The sequence below is a fragment of the Salmo salar genome, chromosome 11, assembly GCF_965601325.2.
Source record: "Salmo salar chromosome 11, fSalSal1, whole genome shotgun sequence".
Lineage (NCBI taxonomy): Eukaryota > Metazoa > Chordata > Actinopteri > Salmoniformes > Salmonidae > Salmo > Salmo salar.
The window spans coordinates 36,759,128-36,784,905 of record NC_138301.1 but is presented as its reverse complement, the minus strand read 5'-3'; the positions used below and the strand labels follow the sequence as shown (position 1 = coordinate 36,784,905).

General features: G+C 43.5%; 1 protein-coding gene across 1 annotated transcript in view; it reads right to left on the bottom strand.

The window, feature by feature from the left end:
• LOC106591568 (ADAMTS-like protein 3) overlaps window positions 1-25,778 on the bottom strand; it is a 142,794-nt gene that overhangs the window by 23,525 nt on the left and 93,491 nt on the right. The window contains exons 7-12 of the mRNA XM_045689441.2: window positions 19,563-19,773; window positions 17,495-17,674; window positions 17,057-17,210; window positions 10,301-10,560; window positions 9,453-10,026; window positions 869-1,103 (exon numbers count right to left, since the gene is read on the bottom strand). Of these exons, the coding sequence (XP_045545397.2) occupies window positions 869-1,103; window positions 9,453-10,026; window positions 10,301-10,560; window positions 17,057-17,210; window positions 17,495-17,674; window positions 19,563-19,773 (1,614 nt within the window). The remainder of the gene's footprint in view (window positions 1-868; window positions 1,104-9,452; window positions 10,027-10,300; window positions 10,561-17,056; window positions 17,211-17,494; window positions 17,675-19,562; window positions 19,774-25,778) is intronic.

The window sequence follows — 25,778 nt, the reverse complement described above, 5'->3', positions numbered from 1 at the left end:
TCCCTCTCTCACCTCTCTATCCCCTTTCTCTAAACTCTCTCCCTTCTCCAGCCAAGTTCTGAGCTGACCCTGTAAAACAGTGAGTGCTGCTCCAGCTCCATGGGAGATCCATGAGGAGAGTAGGAGGAAGAGGAGGAGGGGGATATACAATATGTGAGGAAGAGGAGGAGGGGGATACACAAGATGTGAGGAAGAGGAGGGGGTGATATACAAGATGTGAGGAAGAGAAGGGGGTATATACAAGACGTGAGGAAGAGGAGGAGGGAGGGTGATATACAAGATGTGAGGAAGAGGAGGATGAGTATGGGGAAAAGGAGGAAGAAAACATCAGTAGGGAGGAAGATTTGAAGAGGGGGAGGAAGACTTGAGGAGGAGAAGGAAGACTTGAGGACGAGGAGTGAGACTTAGTAACAGGGTCCGGAAGGTGAAATTGTAAATTTCACACCATGATCTGAGGCGGACTCGGAACACAAAACATTCACAGCGGGCTCCGAGTCCTTTCTCCTTTCTCTGATATATGAGTAACAGTTTCCATAGCTTCTCACAGGGATCCTGCATAGCTACAATCAGTATTCTCTCCAGGGCAAAGCCAAGCCAAGCCCAGCAGGCCTGAGCTATACCCCACATAGTTCAGAGGGCTGCTGCTCTATATTATGGAAAGAGGAGTGAGAATGGATAACATAAAGCTAATGGGCATGTCTTATTTATGTGTGAGTGTGTGTGTGTGTGTGTGTGTGTGTGTGTGTGTGTGTGTGTGTGTGTGGTGTGTGTGTGTGTGTGTGTGTGTGTGTGTGTGTGTGTGTGTGTGTGTGTGTGTGTGTGTGTGACAGTATGCATGTGTGTATTTGTGTATTACTGTATGTGTTACCTGTCAGTTAGTTGTAGCTCTACTCCGTCCTTGGTCCAGGTGATTTGGGGCTGCGGGATGCCCTCTGTGGGGCAGAGCAGGTACAGCTGCTGCGTGGCGTTGGTCAGGAAGGCTGTCTGGCCAACACTGATGTTCAGACTCCTCTGGAAGGTCATCAGGGGGTTCTGCCTCTGTCGGATGATCACTGGTCTCCTGAAGCTACTAGCCGACCACTCTGACGAGTTTGGTGTCCGGTCTATTGAGATTTGAGATCGTATCACATTGTATGTTGCAGAGGAAAGAATAACTACAGTAGGGGTCAGTTCCATTTCCATTAATTAGTTTCAGGAAGTAAACTGACATTCCACATTTTCTTGATGCTCTATGAGGAACATTTGGAATTAGAATTTTATGTTTTTCTTCCTGAATTGAAAAGGAATTGACTGAATTGAAAAATAATTGACTGAATTGAAAAGGAATTGACCCCACAACGTTGATAAAAACACATTTGATGCACTAGCAATGTCATAGATGAGTTGTGTGTTTCATTCCTGTATATAAAGTGAACATAAATAACTTGTCTTTTTTATTTAGCTATGAAAGTATCTGTCCTATAAATACCCACTTTTTAAAATGAACTCTAACACCATATAGTGCCTGCAAATGTTTCATTTGAATACGCAATCCTGTTTCTTGTATTCCTTTACTGCCCTACCCTGACAATCTGGGCTCTATTTTAACAAACCCAACGCAATGGTAAATCTAAACGCAGTGGGTAGTGCTATAGGTTCAGGGGTGTGTCAGAAATAGTTTTGCTATTTTCACTATCACAATTCTCGGGACACTTGTTGGCGCGAAAGGGGCTGGGTTTCGATGAATAAATTAGTCGTGGGTGTCTCGAGGCTTGGCCCCTCACTAACCAATCAGAATGTGCTCCATGGCAAAATATGTGACTCATTTCAGGAAACTAGGCATATGTTACACATCACTACTTCACAGGAGAGGCATTTGAACGTAACATTAAAAAAAATCTAAATAAGTTTTTGGGCAGACATGCCTTCTTAAAACCTCTTTGGGCTAGGGGGTGGTATTTTCACGTCCGGATGAAAAGTGTGCCCAAAGTAAACTACCTGCTACTCAGGCCCAAAAGCTAGGATATGCATATGGATATCTATATGGATAGAAAACACTCTAAAGTTTCTAAAACTGTTAAAATTATGTATGTGAGTATAACAGAACTTATTTGGCAGGCAAAACCCAGAGGACAAACCATCCCGGGAATTTTTGTTGTTGTTGAGGTGACTGTTTTCAATGGGTTTTCTATGTGGATCTAGATTTCTAAGGCACTTGCTTGCAGTTCCTATCGCTTTCACTGGATGTCAACAGTCTTTAGAAATTGGTTGATGTTTTTCTTTTGAGGAATGATGAAGTATTGCTGTTCAGAATGAGGGTCTAGTGTACTGTTGTTGTTGGGGCGTGCGACCTGAAAACTCACTCCACTTTGTTTTCGTCCTGTATTGAACACAGTTTATCCCATCTTAAATTTGATCGATTATTTACGTAAAAAAATACCTAAAGTTTGATTAGGAAAGTTGTTTGAAATGTTTGGATCAAGATTACAGGTAACTTATTAGATATTCTGTAGTCATGTTGCATGAGTTGGAACCGGTGTTTTTCTGAATAAAAGGTGCCAAATAAATGGACATTTTGGAGATATAATGACGGAATTAATCGAACAAAAGAACCATTTATGATGTTTATGGGACATATTGGAGTGCCAACAGAAGAAGATCTTCAAAGGTAAGGCATGAATTATATCGTTATTTCTGAGTTTTGTGTCGCACCTGGCGGGTTGAATTATGATTGTCATGTGTTTGTTTGATGGGGTGCTGTCCTCAGATAGTAGCATGGTTTGCTTTCGCCGTAAAGCCTTTTTGAAATCTGACACGGTGGCTAGATTAACAAGAAGTCAGGCTTTAATTTGGTGTATTGCACTTGTGAATGTATGAAAGTTAAATATTTGTAATAATTATTTTTGAACTTCGCGCTCTGCAGTTTCACCGGATGTTGTCAAATCGATCCCGTTAATGGGATTTGATCCATAACACACTTGCATGCCATCTTTAAATACAAATACAATTGTTAAATTACGAGCCTAGTTGGTTTAGCCATGGAAAAAGCCAGAAACCTTCATGAGCTAGGAAGCTTCATAGCCATGATTGGCTGAGATAATGGATGGGCTGGACATGCCGAAAGATGAGTTTGGATTGGTCTGCCATGTAGCACGCTTTTGTCCATAACATAAGCTGGTCAGCATGTGTAGGTAATCCTTTCTAACATGGCTTTTATGAAAGATATCACGTAGTAGAACTGCAAAAGTGTTGCCCTCCACTTTCTGAAGGACCAAGTCTTGAAATCAGTAGAATGCCCGGTGGAATTAGTGCATGATAACTAAGGAGATGGAGAAAATTCAGGCATTTGATTGCAAATATGCAGAGGGAGTCAAAAAGAGAACACACAGAAGGCTGTTGTATAAAACACCTGTCTCCAGATTACATCTTCAAACTAAGGGCAACCATGGCATCCGTGACAGAGAGGGAGAAGTGTCACGCCCTTATCTGTTTGACCGGTCTGTGCTTGTCTCCACCCCCCTCCAGGTGTCGCCCATCTTCCCCATTATCCCCTGTGTATTTATACCTGTGTTCTCTGTTTGTATGTTGCCAGTTCATTATCTTTGTTCAAACCTACCAGTGGTTTTCCCATTGCTCCTGTCTAGTCCAAGTTCCGGTTTTCTAATTTTTCTGCCTGCCTGCTGTCCTGTACCTTTGCCACACTACTCTGGATTACTGACCTCTGACTGACCTGACCCTGAACCTGCCTGCTGTGCTGTACCTTTGCCCCTGTTGTTGCAATAAACATTGTTACTTCCACTATCCAAGTAACCATTTCACTACACATTCTGTATTCTGTGCATGTGACAATTAAACATAGATTTTATTTGATATAGTATGTGTTTACCAGAGACGGTAATGTGAAGAACTTGACCTGCACCAAAGACAAATTAGCATATAACGTTAGGCCAACGAGACAGTGTCCAAGTTCAAAAATTCTCTGGTAAAATGCCGACTGACTTTGTCACACTTAAGCTATTTTCGGTAACTGGCTCGCCATTAACTTGTAAATAATGATCTTGTTGTGAGTTTATTTTCGACAACGACAAATTTGATGTCAGACAGCAATAGAATGTTCATGATGTTACTGCGACAACTGTTGATAGACGTAATATAAACCAGCCTTTAGTCTTGAAATCTTTGGTTGTTTAGTACATGGCCTAACATGTGAATCCTTAAATAGATGAGTGAGGCTAAGGCTTAAGGGGCTAGGGGGCAGTATTTTCACGGCCGGATGAAAAACGTACCCAATTTAAACAGGTTACTGCTCTGGCCCAGATAGAATATGCATAGTATTAGTAGATTTGGATAGAAAACACTCTGAAGTTTCTAAAACTGTTTGAATGCTGTCTGTGAGTATAACAGAACTCATATGGCAGGCAAAAACCTGAGAAGAATTTAATCAGGAAGTGGGAGAAATTAGAAATGTAGTTCTTCTTTTGAATCCCTTGAGAAACTACAGTGACATAGGATTTACGTTGCACCTCCTAAGGCTTCCATTGGCTGTCAACAATCTTTAGGAACTGGTTTCATCCGTCACCTGTTACCGGGCAGAAAATTGTGGCTCAGTAAATCAGTGGTCAGTCTGAGGACAGGTGTCTCGTGACGCGCGTGCACGTGAGTTCGCTGTTCGTTATTTTTCTTCTGGAAAGAATACCTATTGTCCGGTTGGAAAATTATTGCAATTTTACGTTAAAAAATACCCTAAAGGATTGATTGTAAACATCGTTTGACATGTTTCTACAAACGATAATGGAACTTTTGAACTTTTCGTCTATGGATTTGCGTCCACGCCTCATGGCATTTTAAAGTGTTCTGGATGGGTCAACAAAATGGAGGTATTTGGACATAAATGATGGACTTTGCAGAACAAATGAACATTTCTTGTGGAAGTGGGAGCCCTTCTGAGTGCATTCCGCCGAAGATCAGCAAAGGTAAGAAAATATTTCGAACATATTTTTAGAGATTTGTTGTAGGCTAACTGTATAGCTTAGCATTGAAGGCTACGTTCTGTACTCAGTATATTGAACAATGTGCTTTTTCCGTAAAGTTATTTTGAAATCTGACAAAGTGGTTGCATAAAGGAGTTCTTCTGTAAATTGATGTGCCCATTCACCGGCAGTTATGGGGAGTTATTTTGAAATCTGACAAAGTGGTTGCATAAAGGAGTTCTTCTGTAAATTGATGTGCCCATTCACCGGCAGTTATGGGGAGAAAACATTTTCTGAACGTCACGCGCCAATGTGAAATTGGGTTTTTGGAAATAAATATGAACTTGATCGAACAAAAAATGAATGTATTGTCTAACATGATGTCCTAGGAGTGTCATCTGATGAAGATTGTCAAAGGTTAGTGCTTAATTGTAGCTGTATATCTGGTTTTGTGACGGCTATCCGTGCTTGGAAAATGGCTGTTTTTTTTGCTAAGGTGCTATCCTAAAATAATCTAATGTTTTGCTTTCACCGTAAAGCCTTTTTGAAATCGGACAATGTGGTTGGATTAACGAGTAGAGTATCTTTAAAATACCGTATAATACTTGAATTTTAATTTTGAGATAATTTTTTTTGGAACCCATTTGTAGTCCACATTGTTCTCAGTAATTGCATGGCTTCAATAGAATTCACAGTGATATAGAGGCTAGACCTACAGTAAATTGCATTATGGTTGAGCATGGACATGAAAAACATTGCCAATAAGCTAGAGGCCTAAAAAGATAATTCATAATTCTAATATAATTTTAAACAAAACCAAACAATAACTTGTTTTAAATAGGTTATGTAACACTTACAGGCACCATAATGTCGCCCTGTGGCCATATAATATTAAAACAACGCCGACTATGGAGGGTTATACGGACATCCAAACTTTTCACAGTAGCTGGACTAAAATCCAAAATAAATAAAGGGAGAGTGTCCACTCACCGTTATACTGCTCCCAAATAGGCCTAAGTTTTACGAACATAATCGGAACCATCAAACAGATAAGATCGCATTCACACATCTCCAGAAGTTGCATTGCAAGCGTACAACCAACGTTGTCACCATAAAACCAGGAAGGTGAATCATTCCAATTTGTTTGGTTGTAATAAAATGTAACGAAAAACAAGCAATACGTTATTTTTTAAACAACAACAACAATAAATACATGTAGAATGTAATGATATCATAAAACCATCAGGATAAAAAAGACAGGCATTTCTGTTGAACCAGCCTTCGTTATAGTAGGCCTAAGGGAGGTCTTCCACATCACGGAGGAGTTTTTACCTACGTCCAAAACGTGACCTGCATGCTAAAATATTGTGGGCCTGCCTACAATGCACAGATAAAAAGGGAATGTCAGCTCACTGTTTTACTCCTCTCAAACTTTACATTTGAATAAAGCTTTGGTGATTAAGATTTATTTCCAAGTGGTCTCGGGAGCCAAACCCTTTATCGACAGTCTTGACTACTTCACGATTGCATTTGGCAGACAAAAAAAAGGCTTCATTGAGAGGAGGGGGCTAATCTTGGTTTTTAACCAAATCAAACAAAATGGGAAAAAACACAAATTTTTTATGTTTCTAAATAGGAAGTATTCAGATTCCAAAAGCACATCAGTGTCACGCCCTGACCTGAGAGAGCCTTTTTTTATGTCTCTATTTAGGTTGGTAGGGTGTGATTTGGGTGGGCATTCTATGTCCTTTTTTCTATGCTTTGTATTTCTTTGTTTTGGCCTGGTATGGCTCTCAATCAGGGACAGCTGTACATAGTTGTCGCTGATTGGGAGTCATACTTAGGCAGCCTGTTTTCCTTTGGGGTTTGTGGGTAGTTCATTTCTGTTTAGTGTTTTGGTATACCTGACAGAACTGTTTGGCTGTCATTTTCTTGTTTTGTTGAAAGTGTCTCGAGTAGAATTAAATATGAGCACTCAACACGCTGCGCCTTGGTCTACTTCTTCAGACAGCCATTACAATCAGGCTACTCTTGTTCCATGTTCATATGGGCAGTGTGCGTCACGGCTGGATAGGCTGTGTTTCTGCTGTCAATATTCATGTCATAACCAAACCAGCTTTTGGTTGGTCTTAAATATCCCTACCAGTACTGCCTGAAAATAGCACTTTGGATCATGTTTTTAAGGACATGCCTCAAATATTTCCAACCCCTCCCATCTGAGCACAAATGAGCTGATAGAAGAAAGGTAAATTGCCAAACATGGCGTTAGGGCTGGAAAATACCAGTGTGGCAGAATTTCCATGATAAAATTGCAAACTAACGTGCGTTTGACACTAGTGCTGCCTTAACGCCGGCCCGAAAATAGAGCCCTCTGAGTGAAAACTAGCATTAAACTTTATTCTTGTAGCCTAGTGGTTAGAGCATTGGACTAGTAACCAAAAGGTTGCACGATCGAATCCCCGAGCTGCCAAGGTAAAAATGCCGTTCTGCCCCTGAACAAGGCAGTTAACCCACTGTTCCTAGGCCGTCATTGAAAATAAGAATTTGTTCTTAACTGACTTGCATAGTTAAATAAAGGTAAAAAAAAGATATACTGCTCAAAAAAATAAAGGGAACACTTAAATAACACATCCTAGATCTGAATGAAAGAAATAATCTTATTAAATACTTTTTTCTTTACATAGTTGAATGTGCTGACAACAAAATCACACAAAAAAAATCAATGGAAATCCAATTTATCAACCCATGGAGGTCTGGATTTGGAGTCACACAAAATTAAAGTGGAAAACCACATTACAGGCTGATCCAACTTTGATGTAATGTCCTTAAAACAAGTCAAAATGAGGCTCAGTAGTGTGTGTGGCCTCCACGTGCCTCTATGACCTCCCTACAACGCCTGGGCATGCTCCTGATGAGGTGGCAGATGGTCTCCTGAGGGATCTCCTCCCAGACCTGGACTAAAGCATCCGCCAACTCCTGGACAGTCTGTGGTGCAACGTGGCGTTGGTGGATGGAGCGAGACATGATGTCCCAGATGTGCTCAATTGGATTCAGGTCTGGGGAACGGGCGGGCCAGTCCATAGCATCAATGCCTTCCTCTTGCAGGAACTGCTGACACACTCCAGCCACATGAGGTCTAGCATTGTCTTGCATTAGGAGGAACCCAGGGCCAACCGCACCAGCATATGGTCTCACAAGGGGTCTGAGGATCTCATCTCGGTACCTAATGGCAGTCAGGCTACCTCTGGCGAGCACATGGAGGGCTGTGCGGCCCCCCAAAGAAATGCCACCCCACACCATGACTGACCCACCGCCAAACCGGTCATGCTGGAGGATGTTGCAGGCAGCAGAACGTTCTCCACGGCGTCTCCAGACCCTGTCACGTCTGTCACGTGCTCAGTGTGAACCTGCTTTCATCTGTGAAGAGCACAGGGCGCCAGTGGCGAATTTGCCAATCTTGGTGTTCTCTGGCAAATGCCAAACGTCCTGCACGGTGTTGGGCTGTAAGCACAACCCCCACCTGTGAACGTCGGGCCCTCATACCACCCTCATGGAGTCTGTTTCTGACCGTTTGAGCAGACACATGCACATTTGTGGCCTGCTGGAAGTCATTTTGCAGGGCTCTGGCAGTGCTTCTCCTGCTCCTCCTTGCACAAAGGCGGAGTTAGCGGTCCTGCTGCTGGGTTGTTGCCCTCCTACGGCCTCCTCCACGTCTCCTGATGTACTGGCCTGTCTCCTGGTAGCGCCTCCATGCTCTGGACACTACGCTGACAGACACAGCAAACCTTCTTGCCACAGCTCGCATTGATGTGCCATCCTGGATGAGCTGCACTACCTGAGCCACTTGTGTGGGTTGTAGACTCCGTCTCATGCTACCACTAGAGTGAAAGCACCGCCAGCATTCAAAAGTGACCAAAACATCAGCCAGGAAGCATAGGAACTGAGAAGTGGTCTGTGGTCCCCACCTGCAGAACCACTCCTTTATTGGGGGTGTCTTGCTAATTGCCTATAATTTCCACCTGTTGTCTATTCCATTTGCACAACAGCATGTGAAATTTATTGTCAATCAGTGTTGCTTCCTAAGTGGACAGTTTGATTTCACAGAAGTGTGATTGACTTGGAGTTACATTGTGTTGTTTAAGTGTTCCCTTTATTTTTTGAGCAGTGTATATAAAAAAAATTCTGCAGCCCGCTAACTACCTGGTGTTTGCTTAGAAACGACATGGTAACTGCATACATTACATAACTATTATACAAAAAAGTTACATAATACTGTATATTATATTATGCAAAACAACTTCTCAGACACTTGCAGATTCATTATGAATGATGTGAGTGTTTCTGTCCTATATGTGTCAATGTACAGCATGGTGTGCCTGGGTAACTGTTTCTAATGTGTACGATGTACATGTGGTGTTTTTCATTCTGGTACGGTGACGACCTTGGAGGGAAAAAGTTGTATTCTATTGTATTGGATTATTTTCTATCGTAACAAAATGTTACCTTTTGGGTTCCCCGTCTCCTCCTTGGTCCCTTTCCACTGCTCTGTGGAGGCCTGTTGTACTCCAGACATCTCTGTGATGAGGGTGTAGATGATCTGAGAAGCCTGTTCCTGGCTGATCTCTCCCATCTCCGCCTGCAGACTCACGTTCCTCACCCTCTCCTCCAGGCTCCAGGGCTGCAGCACGGAGGCCCCCACCTGCACCTGCAGCACCAAGACCTCCACACCACCGGGCAGCAGAGACAGACTGGTACCTTTGAGGCTGGGGGTAAACGGGAGGCAGTGAGGAAGACCCTGGGGGTCCCAGTCCTGAGGGTTGAATCGTGGTTGAATCCTGGTCAGGTCTAGGCCAGGTTCGGGGTCCGATTCGTTTTCAACCGGTCGGTCGATCAGTCTGCTGTCGCTGCCAATCAGTTTAAGGGTGAATGTGTCGGAGGCGGGGCCAGCGATACACACGTACACCCCACTGTCCACGACCCCTAGGCTGTGGATCTTTAGAGAACCAGATTTGGTGACGCCCAGACGCTTGCAGCTGGGCAGGGGGCGGCCGTCCTTCTCCCAACGGATGTAGGCTTTCTAGATACAACATACAAGACAAAACACAACGCACAAATAAGAGCTAAGGAGGCCAACCTCTCCATTTAGACTGGAGTCCTGGAATGGCCTTTACCTCCTGACAAGCTGAGCAGAACAGCTGTTCAGGGAGATTTGTCTATTGCCGGAATGAATCTACAAAATGAAATGTAAGTGATTTTAAATGATAAACATGTCCAGTCATAGTTGGAAACCCCAGCCATGGCATATGTTCTCATCCATTACAACAATTAAGACCATGAGGAAAGGATCCAACCTGGAAGCGCCGGACAGGGCATTTGATGATCAGGGAGGTTTTTGGTAGGAGGTAAGCACGCCCGCCGACGGTCAGGTGGAGGCGTTTCTCCTGCCGGGTCTGGATGTAGATACGACTCAAGCCTAGAATCAACGGACAACGCTTTACTGGTTCCTTGATTGTTTCCTTTGATGCTTCCTTCCCTGTCTCCTTCGTGGGCTGCTGGTTGATTCTGGATGCTTCCTTCACAAGTTGTCTGGGGTTCATCTCTGTCTTATGCTCTGAAGGGAAGGATGGATGGAGGGAAAGAGGAAGGGAGGGAGAGAGAGAGTGAGGGAGACAGAGAGACAGAGAGAGAGACAGAGAGATAGAGACAGAGAGAGAGACAGAGAGAGAAAGAGAGAATATAACAGTGGTCAACCTCTTACAGTGAATTAAACCATTGTCATTTACTCACATGACAAATATAGGCTATAGCATGAAGGTTTAGAAGGATAAAACAACTTTATAACTAACAGAAAATATTATAAATAAAACCTACATTATATCTGACATTATGATAATGATTTGATTGGGAATAATGATTCTACATTATCATTACCATAATGTGGACGGCAGTTAGCCTAGCAGTTAAAGAGGAAACTCAGCAACAGGATGGTTGCCAGTTCAAATCCTGGGTCTGACAGGAAAAATGTGTCGGGAAGTGAGCTGGCAACCAGAGGGTTGCTGGGATCAAATCCCAGATGCCATTGCCTGTCGTTGTGCCCTTGAGCAAGGCACTTAACCCCCCATAACAACAGCTCCCCGGGGCGCCCAGTGTGGCAGCTCCTCGCACCTCTCCAAAACCTGGGTGTATTTATGTCTTTGGAGGGGTTAAAAGCAAAAGTCACATTTCGGTTGGACCTTGTGATCTAATAAAGTGATCTAATAAAGTGATCTTAAAATGAAAAAAGAGTCAATCAGTAGAGAACAAGATCTTCCACCCTGTTCCGTCTGGAATCAGCTGGACTTAAAACCAAGCTCTCACGAAAGAGCAGTACAGTTCAATCACTGTAATTTCTGTCTCGTACTGACCGATGGTCATATTTAGACTGTGAGGCAATGCATGCGGACCCTCCCTCTAACGCACTCTCTGTCAGCGTACCAAATGGCACTCTATTCCCTATGTAGTGACCAGAGCCTGTATGGTTATACTTAGACTGTGAGGCAATGTGGACTCTGCTCCAAAGTAGTGTACTATATGACAAATAGGGTGCCATTTGGGAAGCACCCTCCCTATATATCTGGGTCAAGTTAATCCTGTGGATTTGATATCATTAGCTTTGATAACAGGGAATGAGATAAGGTCTGAGCTAGAAGGATGAGGCAACATGACCTTGTGCTTGAGACTCTGAGGCTACATCCCAAATGGCACCCTAATCCCTATATAGTGCAGTACTGACCAGAGCCCTATGGGACCTGATGAAAAGCAATGCACTGTTTTTGGAATAAGGTGCTGTTTGGGACACAGCCTGAGGCTAGCATTACAGCAGGGGAGAGTCAATCATTTGGTTAATGTGAAGTCAATCCAACTAATATCTCCAAACACAAAACACAGTATACACACTACCCTATTGTGAATCTATAGGTGTAGTATACACACTACCCTTTTGTGAATCTATAAGTGTATTATACACACTACCCTATTGTGAATCTATAGGTGTAGTATACACACTACCCTATTGTGAATCTATAGGTGTAGTATACACACTACCCTATTGTGAATCTATAGGTGTAGTATACACACTACCCTATTGTGAATCTATAGGTGTAGTATACACACTACCCTATTGTGAATCTATAGGTGTAGTATACACACTACCCTATTGTGAATCTATAGGTGTAGTATACACACTACCCTATTGTGAATCTATAGGTGTAGTATACACACTACACTATTGTGAATCTATAGGTGTAGTATACACACTACACTATTGTGAATCTAAAGGTGTAGTATACACACTACACTATTGTGAATCTATAGGTGTAGTATACACACTACACTATTGTGAATCTATAGGTGTAGTATACACACTACACTATTGTGAATCTAAAGGTGTAGTATACACACTACACTATTGTGAATCTAAAGGTGTAGTATACACCTACACTATTGTGAATCTATAGATGTAGTATACACACTACCCTATTGTGAATCTAAAGGTGTAGTATACACCTACACTATTGTGAATCTATAGACGTAGTATTCACACTACCCTATTGTGAATCTATAGGTGTAGTATACACACTACCCTATTGTGAATCTAAAGGTGTACTATACACCTACACTATTGTGAATCTATAGACGTAGTATACACACTACCCTATTGTGAATCTATAGATGTAGTATACTGACATGTTGAAAGTTCATACACAGAGGCACGGGCATGCGCGCACATCACATACACACACACCCGCCATGACCCCACTCTGACCCTGGCCCTCGTAAGCAGCAGCTGGGTAGTACAGTTTCTCAAACACACACACACGTGCATACACACACACACACACACACACACACACACACACACACACACACACACACATACACACACACACACACACACACACACACACACAAATACACTTCCTTTAAGGAGTAGCTGTGACATTTGTGAGGCACTCAATCATGTATTGTATGTCCTCTCTCTGTTGAGGCAGTTCAGAGAGATGGTAGCTATCAGACACACAGTGAACTCTTTGGGGCACACACACACACACACACCGTAGGAGAGTGAACTATTTCCTTTACAGTGTGAACTCACACACAACCATTGACCTTACTTCTGTATGCTTTTCAGATGTTTTCTTCATTCTGGAAGTACACTTGGCTGCACTGAACAGTAGTTGGCTTACTGTGTGTGTGTGTGTGTGTGTGTGTGTGTGTGTGTGTGTGTGTGTGTGTGTGTGTGTGTGTGTGTGTGTGTGTGTGTGTGTGTGTGTGTGGCGCGTGTAGATTGCGGTCAGTAATGGTGTACTGTTTGTACGTTGGCATAGATAACATGCATATACTGTAGGTATATATATAATATACACTGCTCAAAAAAATAAAGGGAACACTTAAACAACACAATGTAACTCCAAGTCAATCACACTTCTGTGAAATCAAACTGTCCAGTTAGGAAGCAACACTGATTGACAATAAATTTCACATGCTGTTGTGCAAATGGAATAGACAACAGGTGGAAATTATAGGCAATTAGCAAGGCACCCCCAATAAAGGAGTGGTTCTGCAGGTGGGGACCACAGACCACTTCTCAGTTCCTATGCTTCCTGGCTGATGTTTTGGTCACTTTTGAATGCTGGCGGTGCTTTCACTCTAGTGGTAGCATGAGACGGAGTCTACAACCCACACAAGTGGCTCAGGTAGTGCAGCTCATCCAGGATGGCACATCAATGCGAGCTGTGGCAAGAAAGTTTGCTGTGTCTGTCAGCGTAGTGTCCAGAGCATGGAGGCGCTACCAGGAGACAGGCCAGTACATCAGGAGAAGTGGAGGAGGCCGTAGGAGGGCAACAACCCAGCAGCAGGACCGCTACCTCCGCCTTTGTGCAAGGAGGAGCAGGAGAAGCACTGCCAGAGCCCTGCAAAAAGACCTCCGGCAGGCCACAAATGTGCATGTGTCTGCTCAAACGACTCCATGAGGGTGGTATGAGGGCCCGACGTCCACAGGTGGGGGTTGGGCTTACAGCCCAACACCGTGCAGGACGTTTGGCATTTGCCAGAGAACACCAAGATTGGCAAATTCGCCAATGGCGCCCTGTGCTCTTCACAGATGAAAGCAGGTTCACACTGAGCACGTGACAGATGTGACAGAGTCTGGAGACGCCGTGGAGAACGTTCTGCTGCCTGCAACATCCTCCAGCATGACCGGTTTGGCGGTGGGTCAGTCATGGTGTGGGGTGGCATTTCTTTGGGGGGCCGCACAGCCCTCCATGTGCTCGCCAGAGGTAGCCTGACTGCCATTAGGTACCGAGATGAGATCCTCAGACCCCTTGTGAGACCATATGCTGGTGCGGTTGGCCCTGGGTTCCTCCTAATGCAAGACAATGCTAGACCTCATGTGGCTGGAGTGTGTCAGCAGTTCCTGCAAGAGGAAGGCATTGATGCTATGGACTGGCCCGCCCGTTCCCCAGACCTGAATCCAATTGAACACATCTGGGACATCATGTCTCGCTCCATCCACCAACGCCACGTTGCACCACAGACTGTCCAGGAGTTGGCGGATGCTTTAGTCCAGGTCTGGGAGGAGATCCCTCAGGAGACCATCCGCCACCTCATCAGGAGCATGCCCAGGCATTGTAGGGAGGTCATACAGGCACGTGGAGGCCACACACACTACTGAGCCTCATTTTGACTTGTTTTAAGGACATTACATCAACGTTGGATCAGCCTGTAGTGTGGTTTTCCACTTTAATTTTGAGTGTGACTCCAAATCCAGACCTCCATGGGTTGATAAATTGGATTTCCATTGATTATTTTTGTGTGATTTTGTTGTCAGCACATTCAACTATGTAAAGAAAAAAGTATTTCATAAAATTATTTCTTTCATTCAGATCTAGGATGTGATGTTTAAGTGTTCCCTTTATTTTTTTGAGCAGTATATATATATATATACATTTTTTGGATTAGTCGGTTCAAATGTAAACATTCAAAGTGTGAACTGGAGCTGTCGATGGCCTGATAAAGAACAGTCATTTTGAAGGATGGGACATGTTCCTGTGTCTTTATTCTCATGGATAATCACTTTCCAGACATATAGATATCGAAGACTTTGTACTCAGGCACAGTATTGTCACAGTGGCTGGATCACAAATGGTACCCTATTCTCTATACTACTTTGGATCACTTTCAAGTGTACATATTTAAGACTCCTACTCACCCATACCATGTTCACAGTGAATACGTCCCAAATGGCACCCTATTTCCTAGTGCACTACTTTTGACCAGGACCCTATTCCCTATATAGTACTCTAATTTTGAGACAACAGGGTGCCATTTGGGATGCAGAGACAGTATGCTTTCAGAATCTCTAATCTGGTGCGTCACATCTCTGTAGAGTTGAGCTTTACGGACCACTGACATCAGACGGAACACCACAATACATTTTCCCCAGACATGGGAAGTGTGTGTATGTGTGTGGTTGTATGTATGTGTGTGAATGTGTGGTGTGTGTGTGTTTGTGTATGTGTTGTGTCATGACGTTGGCCTCTTTGGGTACAGGAAGGACAGTTGACCCCCTCCCCTTTGTACCATCACCCAACCTACCTTCCCCCCAACCCAGGGTTGTAAAAAACCCTCTGAGGAGAATCTCCTACCCCATGTTTCATAGAGAGACAAAGGAAATTCTTCCAACTCATAGAATTGGAGAACCGAGCGACATGTGTGTGCTGGAGAAGGTATGGGAGATTGGTGAAGAATCCAGCTACGAACTGATCCGCTCGGTACCATTTTGTGATGCTCAGAAGAGACAATATAGCCATATTACCATAAAACTGTTTATATAATAGACTCAGTTTAAGACTTGCCTCATATGGGTGTATGGAATGTATTAATAAGGATAAAGCTTTTGTAAGACATTGAGATGCTATGTACTGATGTAATGTGATATATTTGGTTACAGAAATACAATTCTAACTCAGTCATAGGCATGCCCCCAACACCCATACAGGACCAGGCGTCATTTGACAAGCTGTTCTATGGGCACTATAAAACACCCCCTGATTTACATTTCTACAGACCAGGCTAATAGGTTCTACCATCTAATTCCTCTACTGAAAGTGAACCATACAACGTGGTTAACTTTTAGACTATCGATACTGACAGAATAAGAACAAGTCTTTGATATTAATTATTAGTCTGCAGCTAAGTAAATTATAGCATTGAACGCGAAGACCAACGAAGCAACCATTCGATGACGACATTAATGAATGTCGCTCTGAAAGATCCATTCTAAACGAGAGAGAGAGAGAGAGAACGCGGACAAAACTCCCCAACAGAACTACTCTCCAACAAGAATCAGAACGACACACTGAGCGTAAATATATATTGATTGCAATTGTTCCCGAATGAGTGAGCCTTCAATTGTCAATTGTTAATATTAAATCACCCTGTGTAACTTCTCAGCCGACCTTTTATGACCCATTGTTCAACAGGCCGACCTGCCTGTTTAGCCAGTAGGGCACATTCCGATACCAATCCTTTGTGACAATAATTACTGTTTGTATGTTTTTCTGTTAATTACTTAGTGTAGTAAATAAATGATTTTAAGACAATTGATGTATGGATGATTTTAGTAAAGACTGGGTTCGTAGCAGATACAACAATTTACGACGTTTTGGAATGAGACTGGACTAGAGGTAAATACACCATTTAAACTCAGAAGATAATCGACCTATACTATAATAGAATATAATATTATAGTATAGGAAAGTTATATTAGGAAAATTATAGCTTTGTAATCTGAATATTCTCCTTGGTGCCCCGACCTCCTAGTTAATTACAATTAAACGATTAATCAGTTTAATCGCGTGATAATAATTACAGGGAGCTAATTGATAAACATATCTTCAGTTTAATGGTACCCCCAAAGACACGACAGTTGTGTATGAGAGTGTGTGTGTGTATGAGTGTGTATGAGTTTGTATGAGTGTGTGCACGTGTGTGTTTGTGTATGTGTTGTGTATGAGAGTGTGTGTGTGTGTATGAGTGTGTGCATGTGTGTGTGCGTGTGTACTCACTAGGGCAGGTGATCATTCGGCAGGTCCTGACCAGGGGTGGAGAGGAGAGGCCGTTGCAGAGCCTCCTCGCCAGCATCACCTGCTGTCCAGCTGAGGTCAGCCTCCGACACACTGGCTCCCTACGTTGGATCCCCAGACCACAGGACACAGAGCACTGCAACACACACATTCATTATGCATTTTGTTTCTTTACAACTTTGTGTAATCAAAATGGAATTGCCCTCCTACTTTCACTGTCCCTCTGACACAACCCCTCCTTCCCTCCCTCCCTCCACTCACCTACCCCACTCTGCCTCCCTCCATCCATCCATCCCCCTGCAACCTCTCTACTCACATTCTCCTACTCTCCCTTCATCCCCCTCTCCTCCCTCCCCATCCCTCCATTAATCTTCTCATTCTCTCCCTCAGTCTCTCTTCTCCCTCCCCATCCCCACTCACCTTCCCCCACTCTCCCCCAGCCATGTAGGGCAGACAGTCCATCTTGGAGCAGGTCCTGTGAGGGGCCGGTTTGGCCCCTGGGCATGCTGTGTCCCCCAGTGTCCAGTAGGCCCCCGTAGACAACAGCTGTTTACAGAACACCGTACGTACCTGGCTACCCCCGCCACAGGAGAGGGAGCACTGAGAGAGAGAGAGCGAGAGAGAGAGAGAGAGAGAGAGAGAGAGAGAGAGAGAGAGAGAGAGAGAGAGAGAAAGAAAGAGAGAGAGAGAGAGAGAGAGAGAGAGAACGTAGCAAAGGGCTTCTAAGAAACGTGGACAAAACAAATGCTTTGACCAACCTATCCATCTACAGTGAGGGAAAAAAGTATTTGATCCCCTGCTGATTTTGTACGTTTGCCCACTGACAAAGAAATGATCAGTCTATAATTTTAAGAGTAGGTTTATTTGAACAGTGAGAGACAGAATAACAACAACAAAAAATCCAGAAAAACGCATGTCAAAAATGTTATAAATTGATTTGCATTTTAATGAGGGAAATAAGTATTTGACCCCCTCTCAATCAGAAAGATTTCTGGCTCCCAGGTGTCTTATATACAGGTAACGAGCTGAGATTAGGAGCACACTCTTAAAAGGGAGTGCTCCTAATCGCAGCTTGTTACCTGTATAAAAGACACCTGTCCACAGAAGCAATCAATCAATCAGATTCCAAACTCTCCACCATGGCCAAGACCAAAGAGCTCTCCAAGGATGTCAGGGACAAGATTGTAGACCTACACAAGGCTGGAATGGGCTACAAGACCATCGCCAAGCAGCTTGGTGAGAAGGTGACAACAGTTGGTGCGATTATTCGCAAATGGAAGAAACATAAAGTACTGTCAATCTCCCTCGGCCTGAGGCTCCATGCAAGATCTCACCTCGTGGAGTTGCAATGATCATGAGAACGGTGAGGAATCAGCCCAGAACTACACGGGAAGATCTTGTCAATGATCTCAAGGCAGCTGGGATCATAGTCACCAAGAAAGCAATTGGTAACACACTACGCCGTGAAGGACTGAAATCCTGCAGCGCCCGCAAGGTCCCCCTGCTCTAGAAAGCACATATACATGCCCGTCTGAAGTTTACCAATGAACATCTGAATGATTCAGAGGACAACTGGGTGAAAGTGTTGTGGTCAGATGAGACCAAAATGGAGCTCTTTGGCATCAACTCAACTCGCCGTGTTCAGAGGAGGAGGAATGCTGCCTATGACCCCAAGAACACTATCCCCACCGTCAAACATGGAGGTGGAAACATTATGCTTTGGGGGTGTTTTTCTGCTAAGGGGACAGGACAACTTCACCGCATCATAGGGACGATGGACGGGGCCATGTACTGTCAAATCTTGGGTGAGAACCTCCTTCCCTCAGCCAGGGCATTGAAAATGGGTCGTGGATGGGTATTCCAGCATGACAATGACCCAAAACACACACACGGCCAAGGCAACAAAGGAGTGGCTCAAGAAGAAGCACATTAAGGTCCTGGAGTGGCCAAGCCAGTCTCCAGACCTTAATCCCATAGAAAATCTGTGGAGGGAGCTGAAGGTTCGAGTTGCCAAACGTCAGCCTCGAAACCTTAATGACTTGGAGAAGATCGGCAAAGAGGAGTGGGACAAAATCCCTCCTGAGATGTGTGCAAACCTGGTGGCCAACTACAAGAAACGTCTGACCTCTGTGATTGCCAACAAGGGTTTTGCCACCAAGTACTAAGTCATGTTTTGCAGAGGGGTCAAATACTTATTTCCCTCATTAAAATGCAAATCAATTTATAACATTTTTGACATGCGTTTTTTTCTGGATTTTTTTGTTGTTATTCTGTCTCTCACTGTTCAAATAAACCTACTATTAAAATTATAGACTGATCATTTCTTTGTCAGTGGGCAAACGTACAAAATCAGCAGGGGATCAAATACTTTTTTCCCTCACTGTATCTATCTATCCATCCATCTATCCATCCATCCGTCATAAACTTTGATGCCTAAAACGTATACCTAACACACACACACATACACACCACGACCTCTCCTTCATACCTCCTGCCAGGGCTCAGTCTCCCATGCTGGAGGGCAGTCCACCTGGTTGCAGGGTTGAAGGATGGACGGCTTGAACTCCCTGCACTCCTTCTCTGACACACTCACACTATCCTGCTGCTCTACAGAGAGCACACGCATGCAGAACACACTCCTGGTCTGGATGCCCACCCCACATGACGCAGAGCAACGAGTCCACGCTGTCACCTCCCACCTAGGAGAGAGGGAGGGAGGATGTTAGACACATACATCATTACACTGAGAAACACACGCACACACACACACACACACACCGGGTATGTTGTTTTTATGGAGGCGAGTGCAGATGCCATTCATGGCCATTATTTCCACTAAGAGAGAGAAGACCCATAGTGACACAAGATAAACACAAGGCAGGCCTGCCACTGTCATTAGTCCTTAAGAAATTGAGTTATAACAGCAGCACTGGAGAGAGAAAGGGAGGTGGGAGGGAGGGAGAGAGAGGGGGAGAGGTCAGACAAGGTAGAGAGAGACAGAGACAGACAGACAGACAGACAGACAGACAGACAGACAGACAGACAGACAGACAGACAGACAGACAGACAGACAGACAGACAGACAGACAGACAGACAGACAGACAGACAGACAGACAGACAGACAGACAGACAGACAGACAGACAGACAGACAGACAGACAGACAGACAGACAGATGTGAGGGGAAGAGAGGGAGCTAATGGACTACTGGTCTCTGAGTTGCACTGGGTCAGAACTCAGAAGCAGCCTTGAGTGTGTATAGCTGTATGTGTGTGTGTGTGTGTGTGTGTGTGTGTGTGTGTGTGTGTGTGTGTTTGTGTGTATTACTGTGTGTTTGTGTTTGTGTGTATAACTGTATGTGTATAACTGTATGTGTGTGTTTGTGTGTATAACTGTATGTGTGTGTTTGTGTGTGTAATTGTATGTGTGTGTTTGTGTGTATAACTGTATGTGTGTGTGTGTGTGTGTGTGTGTGTTTGTGTGTATAACTGTATGTGTGTGTGTGTGTGTGTTTGTGTGTATAACTGTGTGTGTGTGTGTGTGTGTGAACTGTATGTGTATAACTGTATGTGTGTGTGTTTGTGAGTCTAACTGTATGTGTGTGTTTGTGTATAACTCTGTGTGTTTGTGTGTATAACTGTATGTGTATGTTTGTGTGTATAACTGTATGTGTGTGTTTGTGTGTTTATAAAGCCCGCACCCTACAGCTGTTTCCTGTGTACATCTATTACCACAGTAGAAGACAGTAAATCACCCAGTAGATGAGAAACCTACTTCTCAATAGAGAAACATCACTTTGGGAGCGTTTCTCTGTGTTCTTCTTCTCTCAGAGAATATGTGGTGAGGACCTGGTGTAGTGCTTCCCTCAGCAAGCCTACCCAGGGACCAACACATCTAGCCATCATTCATTCAATCAATCAATAATTGAATCATTAAATAAACCCATTCATCCGTGCATTCACCCATCCACCCATCCAGCCATCCTTCCATCCACCCATCAGTCCATCCGTCCATCCAGCCATCCATCCATCCAGCCATACAGAGAGAAACAACTGGTGGAGACTAACAGTGAAATGCTTAGTTACAGGCCCTTCCCAACAATACAGAGAGAAACAACAGGTGGAGACTAACAGTGAAATGCTTAGTTACAGGCCCTTCCCAACAACGCAGAGAGAAACAACAGGTGGAGACTAACAGTGAAATACTTAGTTACAGGCCCTTCCCAACAATACAGAGAGAAACAACAGGTGGAGACTAACAGTGAAATGCTTAGTTACAGGCCCTTCCCAACAATACAGAGAGAAACAACAGGTGTAGACTAACAGTGAAATGCTTAGTTACAGGCCCTTCCCAACAATACAGAGAGAAACAACAGGTGTAGACTAACAGTGAAATACTTAGTTACAGGCCCTTCCCAACAATACAGAGAGAAACAACAGGTGGAGACTAACAGTGAAATACTTAGTTACAGGCCCTTCCCAACAATACAGAGAGAAACAACAGGTGTAGACTAACAGTGAAATACTTAGTTACAGGCCCTTCCCAACAATACAGAGAGAAACAACAGGTGGAGACTAACAGTGAAATGCTTAGTTACAGGCCCTTCCCAACAATACAGAGAGAAACAACAGGTGTAGACTAACAGTGAAATGCTTAGTTACAGGCCCTTCCCAACAATACAGAGAGAAACAACAGGTGGAGACTAACAGTGAAATACTTAGTTACAGGCCCTTCCCAACAATACAGAGAGAAACAAAAGAGAAATAATAACACGAGGATTAAATCCACAATGAGTAACGATAACATGGCTATATGCACGGGGTACCAGTACAGAGTGGATGAGCAGGATAGGAGGTAACTGTGGTAGATATGAACATGTAGGTAGGGATAAAGTGACTAGCCAACAGGATAGATAATGAACGGTAGCAGCAGCAGCAGCAGCGCCCTCCTGTACTCCCTGTTCATTTCTGCAGGGCCAAGTTTGCAGACGACACAACAGTAGTAGGCCTGATTACCAACAATGACGAGACAGCCTACAGTAAGGAGGTGAGGGCCCTGGCGGAGTGGTAACAGGAAAACAACCTCTCCCTCAACGTCAACAAAATGAAGGAGCTGATCGTGGACTTCAGGGGACAGCAGAGGGCGCACGCCCCCATCCACATCGACGGGACCGCAGTGGAGAGGGTGAAAAGCTTCAGATAAGTGACAATCTGAAATGGTCCACCCACACAGACAGTGTGGTGAAGAAGGAGCAGCAGCACTCTAACTTTTAGATCAGTTTGTATAGTTGTGTATTGTTAGATATTACTGCACTGTTGGAACTATGAACACAAGCATTTCGTTACACCCGGAATAACATATGTGACCAATAAAATGTTATTTATTTGATATGTGATGAGTCAAAAGGGTCAATGCAGATAGTTAAATAGTTAAGCAAATAGCTACCTGGACTAACTATTTAACAGTCTTATGGCTTACGCCTCGATCACACTGACAGCGTTATTGTGCAAAATGGTACGCACTATTACCTCCATATGTGTGCAACAAAAGTTCAACATTCACCTTCTGCTACCATTTCTGTCAAGCCTTCTATGCATACAATTTGATGAAATATGTTCGATAAATCCAAGGTATGCAGCACACAGAACGCACTGTAACTGCATTCCATTGGAAATAAATGTACTTCTGGTGTACCAAAACGCAACGATGCTGTAGGAGAGAGATGGTGACTGCGTCCCGAATGGCACCTATTCCTTATGTAGTGCACTACTTCTGACCAGGGCCCATAGGGTGTCATTTGGAACACAATCATGGTGCCTTCATCCACCGTCTTATGTAAGAGTGAGAAAGCAAAAGAGGAAACACTTTATCTAAGAGGTCTATTTTAAGAGCTCCCGGATAACTGATGAGAATACCGTACCATCTTAGTACCTCAGAGACAACACTCCCAGGGCTTTGTTCTGACTGGGATCACATCCCAAATGGCACCCACATTCCCTGTATAGTGCACTACATTTAACTAGGGCCCGTAGGGCTCTGGTCAAGAGTTGTGCACTATGTAGGGAACAGTGTGCCATTTGGGATGCAGTCTTTGAGACGTCTGTATTTATAAGATCATAAATAGCACAGCAGTCTTCTACTCTGCAATAACCATCATCTCCATGAAACAGAAACCTGGATGCAGCCGACCACAAGAGAAGATCTACTGCTCAACAAAACCTGCCATGAAGGTAGTTATTCTACTCTAAATGGTATATTTATTTCTGCTTTATTTCTGCTTTTATGCATTATGATAAAACACTGCTCTTATTAGTGTCAATAAAACAATTTGATCTTAATCAAGATCAGCTTTTTCCTGAACGAAGCGAGCACTAGCCCTCTGAGCCAGCTGTCCTGCTGCCTTTAGCAAGGGGTTAGCGATTGGAAAAACAATCTGTGGTGTGTGTGTGTGTGTGTGTGTGTGTGTGTGTGTGTGTGTGTGTGTGTGTGTGCGCGCTTGACTCTCATCAAATGCTCTCTTAATGAGAGCACAGTCTGACAAGCCATTTAGAATCAATCAGAGTCTTTTCCTTGAACATTAACCAGGTTCCTGCCTCTTTCGCTCAAACACACACACACACACACACACACACACACACACACACACACACACACACACACACACACACACACACACACACACACACACACACACACACACACACTCTCGCTCTCTCTCAGTTTCTCTCTCTCTTGTTACGACCGTTCAATGTTAGCCACAGATATAACCATACACTACCCTGCAGACCATATATTACAGGTTAGCTAGACTCATATCCTTGAGCATGTGTCCCAAGAGAAACAGACCAAGAGAAAAATAAACGTACCTGTTATAGCGCCATTGTGTGGTCGATATCAATTTTCTTGCATATTTCCAGTCCTCACAGTGTTTGGAACATGTGTACCAAGTTCCGTTACAATACCAATATCCGGGACTGATTTATGTGCATTTATGCTACAGACCACGCCCACGTGAATGTTTATTTGTCAGTTGCGGCAATGTTGTTTGACGTACTAACCTGGATTATAATGCGCTTACAGACCTTGGTCTATAGATTTCAGATATCAAGTTTGGTGAAGATCGAGTCATTCGGTGCCAGAGGAGTAATGTTTTTCACAAAATAAAAAATGGTGGAAAATACATCATAACGAATTTTATGGGTTCTTGAGGCAAGTTTGTTCTGTGTGACGAGAGGGAAATATGTATAACATTTCATGACTCTAGGTCACACAGGATGTGGGGGCTGACCTTTCAAAGTTTTCATTTTCAATCGCTTGTTATAGAGCCACTATGTGGCCAATCGGCATAGTATTGCATGAGAGGGTGTGGCTCTTGGGCCTTTACCGATGTTGCTAAGTTACACAATCCTGGGCCTTTTCATCTCACAGGAATTATAATTTTTTTCACCAAAACAGCAGAAACAGGAACATAATAATAACAATAAGGAACTGGAACAAATACAAGAGAGTTTAACCAGCTTCGCAGCTTGAACCCCAAATAATAAAATATAAGAAAACTAACATAAAGTAAACGGCTCAGTAGAACAGAAAACATTTTAACATCATTATAATACAGGAAGGGATCCTTTATAGTCCAATATTTCGAAGTGTATTGGGGAAGGGGGGAGTATATAAACTGAGCAGTATAATAAGTCTGGTAGCAGCAGTTGTGATGTGTGTGTAGCATGAATGTAATATATATATATATATGTGTGTCACGTCCTGACCAGTAATAGGGGTTATTTGTTATTGTAGTTTGGTCAGGACGTGGCAGGGGGTATTTGTTTTATGTGGTTCGGGCTGGTTGTGTTAGTTGTAGGGTGTTTGATTTAGTATTCCGGGTTTTGGGCACTGTTCGATGTATATGTATTTCTATGTTCAGTCTAGTTATTTGTATTTATATGTTTAGTTAATTGGAGGTTGAACCCTCAATTGGAGGCAGGTGTTTTCTCGTTGCCTCTGATTGAGGGTTCTATAAATTAGGTATGTGTTTGTTTTAGTATTTGTGCGAGATTGTGCTGGGTATAGCTTTGTTGCCTATATGTGTGTGTGTAGCATGAATGTAATATGTGTGTGTGTGTGTAGCATGAATGTAATATGTGTGTGTGTAGCATGAATGTAATATATGTGTGTGTGTAGCATGAATGTAATATGTGTGTGTGTAGCATGAATGTAATATGTGTGTGTGTGTGTAGCATGAATGTAATATGTGTGTGTGTGTGTGTGTGTGTGTGTGTGTGTGTGTGTGTGTGTGTGTGTGTGTGTGTGTGTGTGTGTGTGTGTGTGTGTGGGAGCATGAATGTAATATATATATGTGTGTGTGTGTGTGTAGCATGAATGTAATATATGTGTGTGTGTGTAGCATGAATGTAATATGTGTGTGTGTGTAGCATGAATGTAATATGTGTGTGTGTGTGTGTGTGTGTGTGTGTGTGTGTGTGTGTGTGTGTGTGTGTGTGTGTGTAGCATGAATGTAATATATATGTGTGTGTGTGTGTAGCATGAATGTAATACGTGTGTGTGTGTGTGTGTGTGTGTAGCATGAATGTAATATGTGTGTGTGTGTGTGTGTGTAGCATGAATGTAAAATGTGTGTGTGTGTAGCATTAATGTAATATATATGTGTGTGTGTGTGTGTGTGTGTGTGTGTGTGTGTGTGTGTGTGT